Here is a 9,235-nt window from a genome sequence, read left to right as displayed (position 1 = left end):
ACCCTTTGGCTGATTTCACTCCGAGTAGATCTCTGAGATGCACAAAACGATCCTTGGATAAAGCCTTGGTTAGAATGTCTGCAATCTGATCTTCAGTTTTCCAGTAGATTAGTTCAATCTCCTTTGCTTGAATAGCTTCTCGAATGAAATGAAACTTCCGGCTAATGTGTCTGGATTTTTGGTGAAAGACAGGATTTTTTGCCATGGCTATAGCAGAGGTGTTATCACACAAGATTGGTGTGCCCTCCACTTGCTCCTCTCTAAAGTCCCCAAGCACAAACCTTAGCCATTTAGCTTGTGATGTTGCTTCAGCAGAATTCACATATTCTGCCTCTGCAGTGGACAAAGCTACTGTGTTTTGTTTAATTGATGCCTATGAGAACATGCCAGATCCAAGAGTGAATGCATACCCTGAGGTGCTCCTTCTATCATATTCACTTCCTGCCCAGTCACTGTCACAATACCCTATCAAGGTAGATGCCTTCCCCTTTTTAAACTCAATTCCAAAATCCAGTGTGCCTTGGATGTATCTCAATACTCTTTTGGTTGTTCCCATGTGTTTCCTAGTAGGATTATACATGAATCTAGCAAGCAAACTAAAGGCAAACATTATGTCTGGTCTTGTAGCTGTCAAATATAGCAGGCTGCCTACAATCTGCCTATAATCACTCTCATTTGCCATCTCACTACTATCTTCCTTGCACAACCTTTCATTTGCAACCAAAGGAGTTACCACAGACTTACAATCCTTCAAACCAAACTTCTCAATCACCTTCAATGCATATTTCTTCTGATGGAGAAAGATATGTTTATCTGTTTGTACTACTCCCATGCCAAGAAAATGGTGGAGTAGTCCAAGATCAGTCATTTCATAATGTTTCATCATGTCATTTTTGAACTCTTCAAGCAACTTTGAGCAACTTCCAGTATAAAGAGAGACAATAAGAATACTTGTTCCTTCATAAGCTTTGATATAAAGTGTAGCTTCACTAGGACTTTTCTTGAATCCTGCCTTGTTGAAGTAGGAGTCTATCTCATCATACCAGGCTCTTGGGGCTTGTTTTAGTCCATACAAGGACTTATTCAACTTATACACTTTGATTTCTTCATTTTCCTTCACAAAACCCTGTGGTTGCTCCACATAAACCTCATTCTTTAACACTCCATTCAAAAAGGCAGATTTGACATCCAGTTGATATAGATTCCATTCCTTTTGTGCAGCTAGGGCAATTAAGGTTCTAATGGTGTCTAACCTTGCCATTGGGGCAAAGGTTTCATTGTAATCAATCCCAGGCTTTTATGAGTAGCCTTTAGCCACTAATCTGGCCTTGTTTTTCTGTACAGATCCATCCAGATTTAGCTTTGTTTTATAGACCCACTTGACACCAATAATTGGTTTGCCAAATGGTCTGTCCACTAGTTTCAAGGTATTATTTTTCTCAATCATATCCAACTCAGCCTTCATTGCATTTCTCCATGACTCATCAAGATTAGCCTCTTTAGAACTTTCAGGTTCCACAATGCACATTTTGCACTGAGCCATGATTTCATTTACACTTCTCCATTTCTTTGGTGTGTGGTCAATAGCTTGAGGACTCTCACCTATGCCTTCATCTTGCAGAGTAGTTGCTTCATCTTAAGTTTGTGTATCCAAGCTTTGACTTGGTTCAGCTTGTAGTGTGATTTCTTTGTCCATTTACAGTGATGTATCCAAGTTTTGACTTAGATCATAGTTTTGATTTTCAGTGGGCACAAGAACTGTCATTTCTTCTTCTCTAGCATTCTCCCACTTCCATAAGCCATTCTCATCAAACTGCACATCTCTGGACAGAATGACTTTTTTGGTGCTTGGATCAAACAGTCTGTATCCCTTTTCACAGAGACCATAGCCTACAAAGATACACTTGTGACTGTTTTCTTCAAGTTTATGCCTCAATGCTGAAGGAATGAGCACATGACAAGGAGATCCAAAAAATTTTAAATGTGCAATTCCTGGTTTTCTACTAGTATAGGCTTCAAATGGTGTTATCTTATTGAGAGCTTTGGTGGGACATCTATTCAGTAGATAGACTGCAGTAATTACAGCTTCTGCCTAAAATTCATAAGGAATACCCTTCTCATGCAGCATGGATTTGGCCATTTCAACTACTGTCCTGTTCTTCCTCTCAACTACCTCATTTTGCTGAGGAGAGTATGCCACTTAACTGCCTTTAAATGCCAGATTCCTCACAGAACTTGTTGAATTCTCCAGATAGGAACTCTCCACCCCTGTCACTTCTCAAACCTTTTATCTTATACCCACTTTGCAGCTCAGTCATAGCCTTGAATTTTCTGAAACATTCCAATGCACTTGACTTATTTATGATGAATACACCCATGACATTCTAGTGCAATCATTTGTAAATAGCAGGAAATACTTGTTCCCAGAAAGAGATTCTGTCTTCATTTGTCCACAGATATCTGTGTGAACCAATTACAAAAGACTTGTAGCTCTCCAATTTGATTCCAAAGGAAAAGAATCTCTATGTTGCTTTCCTTGCATACAACCATCACAGACCACTGAAATCTGCTCCAAATGAGGAAAGCCATGAACCATGCCTTGATTTTCAAGTAATTTTATGCTTCTTTCATTTAAGTGCCCCAATCTCTTATGCCATGTATGCAAGCAGTGTGTAACACTTGCTTTCAAAACCAAATCACTTGCAGGCATCATTGCAAGTGGAAAACATCTGTTGTTTGTCATTTGCACCTCACAATCAGATTTTTCAGTGACTGATCATCATAAACATTCACCATATTCCCTCCAAACACAAGATGGTATCCATGCTCCGTCATTTGCCCAACACTAAGCAAGTTTTCTTCAAGGCCAGGTACAAGCATTACTTTTTGAATGTGCTTCTTACCCAACTTGGTTTTTATCACCAGAATTCCTTTTCCAGCAATTGGAACTACTTCTCCAGTTCCCATCTTCACTTTAGAGATCAAGTTCCTTTGAATATTCACTAAAAGTCCCTTATCTCCTGTCATGTGGTTACACCAAGAATGATTCACTTTCACGTCTGTTGCAGCATTACACACATAGAACAGAGTGCCAGTTTCCTCCACTTGATTTGCATAATTCACCTTATGTGCATTTTTGTTCCCATTGCAGTCTCGGATCATATGTCCAAATTTCCCACATCCATGGCATTTAGGCTTCCCTTCAAACCAACATTTTCCATAATGTAACTTATCACAATGCTTACAAGCTCCTTTGTTTCCATCATTAGACTTCCAATTTTTCTGAAAATTCTGATCTCCAGAAAAACTCCCACTCTTAAACTTCTTTTCCTCAACATTCAGACTAGCAAAAGCCCTCTCAGTAGAATTCTTAGTGTGCCTATCCAATCTGAGCTCAAAGCTCTTCAAGGAAGCAACCACCTCTTGAACTTCCAGAGTTTCAAGATCCTTCAAATGCTCAATTACAGAACAAATGGAATCATATGATTTTGGCAGAATAAACAACAATTTATGCACAACTCTCTCCCTAGATAATTCCTCACCATAACTCTTCATTTGATTCAACATATCAAACAATCTAGCAAGATAAACAGATAAAGATTCACTATCCTTCATGCGAGTATATTCAAATTCCCTACGCAACCCTTGCAATTTTACATTTCTTACCTGTTTATCACCTCTGAATTCCAACTTCAGAATATCCCAAGCACCCTTTGAGGTCTCCTCATTCACAATTCTGGGGAATAGCTGATCTGAGACTGCACTTTGAATCAATCCAAGTGCACGAGCATCCTTCATCAGAATATGAGCCATCGTAGACTTCTCAGTATCCGTAGCCTCCTCTTTCTCCTTCTTCAGTTCTGAGCTATTGAACCCATTCTCGACCAGCTCCCACAATCCATGAGATTTCAGAATGGTTTTCATCATAATACTCCAAAACTCATAGTTTTCTCCATTGAAAACTGGTGTGCGAAGCTCAGCTGCTCCATATCCTGCCATATTAGACATTAGGTCCAAGAAATCACAGCTTCAATCTTCGGACCAGCTCAAAATAGCTCGAAAAACGAGTCGATTTACTGTTCACAGATACACGCCCAACTCAAACAACCGAACTAGGCTCTGAGGCCATGCTAGAATTCATGGATTCAGCAGCTCATTTGTGGTATTTTGGATGTTTTGGAAGAGAGGAAGAAATCTACGTATGAGAAAACGTTGCTCTGAAGGAGAAGAATAGAAATTGAAAAAAGTGTGTACTGTTCATTCCACTATACCCAAATATATCTGTTGTAAGAGAGAGAAGAGAGATTCTTCTCTAACTAATTTACACAGGACTTAATCCTAACCATTGATCTTATCATCCTATGAGATGATTACACATGTCACAATCTAACACCTTATATCCTAGGCTAGATAAGAGGCCACTTGGACTATGATCCAATGGCTCATATTACAACCAGAAAAATAACATATAAAATTGAAATAAAATTCAAACATAAAGAAACTTTGGCGCCAAGGATTTCAGCTCAAGGGTTACACATCAACAAGAGCATGACTAATGAGCTCCCTCCTCAAGATCTTTCCTGCCGGAGATTTCGGAATTGAGTTGATAAACGATACACGTCGAATCTTCTTGTAAGGTGCAACCTGCAATAAGAAACCAACTTCAATGTGATGGCCTGTAACATACAACTTCATGAGACTGGAAGTATGGATGTTAATTATGAAAAGAATCAATTGGATTTTTTTACAAGTATTCAGGAGCATACTTGTTTTGCAACAAAATCCATAACTGCAGCCTCGTTGATATTGCTTCCAGGCTTTCTAACTACATAGGCCATGGGAATCTGCCCTGCTTCTTCATCGGGATACCTGCTTCAGAAACGCAATCTAGCAGAAATCAGAACTAGTATACCTTGAGGAGGTAAACAGATGCATGAGATATACTGCAAATTCTTTCAGAATCTTCTACCACGAGACCATGCTACTTAACTATGCAAGACAGTGGAGGCAATATTATCAGCAAAATATCCATGAACATTTTCTTCACCTCCATATAATTTTTTTTTTCTGCTTCAATGTTTCATATGTTCTTGAGTATTTTCTTTTCTATGCACCAGTTTCTTTTCCCAGGTAAATACTTCTAAACTTGTAAGAAATGACATTTCAAAAGTGGCAAATATATAAGAGATTACGTCATCAATTGCTAGATTGATGCCATAGAGCATGAAAAGAAACTAGCTTTTTCACAAGCAAGAATGTCATAGTACTAGATACATACGGAATCACAGCAGCGTCAGCAATGTCAGGATGGGATTGAAGTATAGGCTCCAACTCAGCTGGGGGTACCTGCAATTTGTTCCGGACATAGAGAGACCAAACAACAATGTACTGCTCAAATACTTATACAACGATCTCTGTTATGAGTTTTAATTCTCAAAGGATCTCACTTGCAATCACCTGATAGGCCTTGTACTTGATCAACTCCTTTAACCTGTCAACAATGTAAAGGAACCCCTCGTCATCAAAGAAACAAAGATCACCAGTCTTCAACCACCCGTCTGAGCACAAGGTCTCTGCAGTTGCCTTGTCATCTCCTATATAACCTGTAAATGGTTTTACAAAGATCAATTAGATTTGAAACTGCATTGTCTCTCACTCACACACACTAACAAAAAGGTAATGGTGTCACGGCTCATGGCTAGAACTTGCTCCTATATTAACCGACTTGTAAGAAAAGGCCCCGATTATCTTCAGATAAACTATTTCTGCAATGTTGGACACTTACCTTTCATGACTGTTGGACTTCGCAGCCACAGCTCGCCCCTCCGGCCAGGAGGTAAGGCCTCTCTGGTTTCGGGGTCAACAATCTTAGCTTCCATATTTTCGGCTAAGCGGCCCACAGAAGCGTACCGTTTTGACTCTTCCAGGCCTATCATCCTCGTAACCCCTCCCCCTTCGGTCAGACCGTATCCCTGAACAAACCATAATATTCAAGCATTCAAGCATTTGTCACTGACTCTTTGCCCTTAATTACCCTTATCCCTTCCGACCCAAAAAAAAAAATAATTACCCTTATCCCTTCCGACCCAAAAAATAATAATTACCCTTATCCCCACCTCTCTTGAATAATATGTATTAAAATAAAATCAACCGCCTATATTTAAACTGCCGTACGTAATTCCGACAACGGATAATTTGATTTTCTGACCTGCTCAATTTCCACCTTGGGAAATTTCTCAGTGAATCTCTCAACAACCTCGTTCCCCAGAGGCGCGCCGCCACAGCCGATACGCCGAAGCGAGCTGAGATCGTATTTCTGAGCCAGCTCGGACTTCGCCAGAGCCACGATCAGCGGCGGCGACACCGGCATGTAGCTGACCTTGTACCTCTCCACGGCCCTCAGCATCGCTTCGAAATCGAACCTCTCCCTTAAAACCAAGGTCTCGGCCATCGTCACGGCCTGAACCAGCATGAAGAACCCGTACACGTGGAACAGAGGCAGCGTGAAGAACGAGACGGTTTGCTCATCGGGTAGGGTGGGGTCGGGTTCGGGTCGCAGCGCGTGGACGCCGGCTAGTTGGGCGATGAAGTTGCGGTGAGTCAAGAGAACGCCTTTGACTCGTCCGGTGGTGCCGGATGAGAAGAGAATCGCCATCGAGTCGGTTTGGCTGACCTCGATTCCGAAGTCAGGTCGGGTGTCGGATGATCCGACCCGATTGAGCATGAACAGGAACTCGGGTGAGTCCAGGAGGATTATCGTGCTGAGCTCATCCCTGGGGAGCTTGTGAGCGGTTGCTGACGTGGCGAAAGCGATGGCGGGTCTGCTAAGTCGGACCTGGTGGGCAATCTCGGACTCGGACCCGATTGGATTAGCTGGCGAAATGACGACGCCCAAGGCGAGGAGGGAGAAATAGAGCACGGGGACGTGGAGGGAAGTAGGCGAGAGAATGAACGCCACGTGGCCTTTGGAGAGAGCGGGGGCAAGGGACTGGAGGGAGAGAGTGAGGGAGTGGACTTGACCGATGAAGTTCTCGTACGACACATGTCGGCCGGACGAGGAGTCGATGAAGACGGTTGTGGTGGGCGCGGCCGCAGAGGATTGGAGGAGGGAGAGAGCGAAGTGGATGATGGAGAGGGGTTGGGAGAGAGGCGGGAGTGGGACTGGAGGTCGGAGAGTGTGGAAAGTCTTGGTTTGTGGACAGTAGCCGCTCTTTGGATCGATCCTATGGCTGGGATTTGTTTCCTCCGCCATGATTGATTAGAATTGGAGCTCAGCCACAGCCAGCCAGTATCATGGTAGGTAGGAGGATCTTGAGGATCCTTTATTTTATATAGTAAATTTGGCATCCTTCAAATTCAATTTATTTTACCTGCAACTCTTCACTTTTTGTTCATATAAATAATACCCAATTTTTATAAGTAAAAATTCCTGACTAAAACTTAACTCATCAATTTACCTTATTAAGTTTAATATCTAATTTATTATAATTTTTCGATTGCTAAAATACCCTTATTTATTTTTCAATATGTAATGGGATGATGTTTTAATTTTTGGTTCCTTAATTTATTGTGATGATTACCTCTAAAATTTTTGTCTGCAATTAAGTATCCATTTTATTATTAAAATTCATTAATATAGTCAACAATTTGTTGGCCAAAAAAGTATGTTTTCCTTATTGCCTTTTTGAAATTTTGTTCCATCTTTCCCGGATGATAATGACCTATTTTAGAACTTGGATTTCATTTATTGTACCTAGTTTTTTCATGGATAATAATCTACCTTTTTTTTAAATTACAAATTATTGTGTACCTATTTCTCTGTAATAATATACCTATTATCATTTTTATTATAAATTATTGTGCACCTATTTTTCTATAATTTAGATTTTCATGGATAATAATTTATATATTATTTTTTTATTACAAATTATTGTGTATCTATGTTTTCTAAAAATTATTATGTACCCATTTTTCTGTAATAATCTACCTATTATTTTCAATAAATTATTGTGTATCTATATTTTCTATAAATTATCATGTACCTATTTTTCTATAAATTTTGTTGGTAAATAATATACCTATATTTTTATACGTATATATTTATATTTATATTTTCGTAGGTACATTATTGGATATGTAATTTACATATATATATTTTTGGTTTGCAATTTTAAGGGCAATATGTTAGAGAGAATAGTAACCAAAAGAAATGGGGTGATTAATATGCTATTAATAGGGAGTATTAATTACAATTATGGTAGTTAATAAAATGCTTGAAATAAATTATAAATAAAATATGAAGTTTAGTGGCAATAATGTAAAAACGTAGGAATACTATGACCTCTTATATCCTACTGGTATTTAAATTTGAAAATGGGTTTTACATATAGATTTATAGAATGATGAGTATATGTCTAGAAATAAAAAATATAGGAACCTATATTGGACAAGCCCGTAGTTAGAAGTGAGTTATATGGAATTATAAGTAGATATATGATATTATAAAGAAATAAAATAATAAGGCGTGGAGATTTTGGTAAGGATGAGATCATCAGATATATGATAATCACAAGTACAGTCATAGATAGATGTATGGATTGAGCCAAACGCAAAGCATTTAATTTGTCTACTTTTGGAGGAGATCGTGCAAGAAGAGCTGCATTGACCAAGTCTTGGTGGCATGCTTCACCCATCTCTGAAAGCTCTACTCAACAATGTACGTACACGAATACATCCTTACCATATGCATGCACCATATTGTTACGTAATTCGTTTCCTTCCACAGTAATCGGATATTCTTTTGCGGTATTGTCACAATCATCAACAACAAAATTGTATGGCATTTGGATAAATGTTGTCGAACCTTTTTCACTAAAAGTTAAAGACTCTTTTTCACTGGATTAGATCCTCGTGTGCAAGTCAAGACTCTTTTACTAGACTATACCCTATTGGCAATAATTTAATAGAGTTAAAAGCTGAACTTCATGTTAAATTGAGAGACGGCCAGTACCACTACTAACAACACCGATATTATTCTCAACTTGACTACCTACAAAGCCCAGTAGGTATGGGGTTTTATCACAAAATGTCCCGATGTTATTAGTAATAGAACAATTCATTATATTTTGTATTTTATTTGGTCAAATTTCATATGTGAGACTCATATTCTTTAACACTTCATAGAGTTAACAAGTCTAAAATATGAATAAAACAAAACATGCTCAACATTAAATTA

The 9,235-nt window shown here is 39.1% G+C and overlaps 1 protein-coding gene across 2 annotated transcripts; it reads right to left on the bottom strand.

Moving 5' to 3' along the window:
• Nucleotides 1-4,233: 4,233 nt before the first annotated feature.
• Nucleotides 4,234-7,367, bottom strand: LOC103338036 (4-coumarate--CoA ligase-like 9). Of its 2 annotated transcripts, none has more exons than XM_089041340.1 (6): nucleotides 6,209-7,367; nucleotides 5,786-5,972; nucleotides 5,458-5,603; nucleotides 5,279-5,346; nucleotides 4,767-4,869; nucleotides 4,234-4,676 (listed from the first exon to the last, which is right to left on the bottom strand). In XM_089041340.1, exons 1-6 carry the CDS (start codon nucleotides 7,250-7,252, stop codon nucleotides 4,569-4,571), a joined length of 1,656 nt encoding a protein of 551 aa, XP_088897466.1. In that variant the 5' UTR covers nucleotides 7,253-7,367; the 3' UTR covers nucleotides 4,234-4,568. The 2 variants fall into 2 exon arrangements, with proteins under 2 accessions (XP_088897466.1, XP_008239435.2); XM_008241213.3 differs by having other exon boundaries at nucleotides 4,234-4,644.
• Between the last annotated feature and the right edge of the window lie 1,868 nt (nucleotides 7,368-9,235).

This window comes from Prunus mume, linkage group LG7, assembly GCF_029339155.1.
Source record: "Prunus mume cultivar Tortuosa linkage group LG7, ASM2933915v1, whole genome shotgun sequence".
In the NCBI taxonomy this organism is placed as follows: domain Eukaryota; kingdom Viridiplantae; phylum Streptophyta; class Magnoliopsida; order Rosales; family Rosaceae; genus Prunus; species Prunus mume.
Note: the sequence above shows the minus strand (reverse complement) of the source record. Positions and strands in the feature narration are given on the sequence as shown.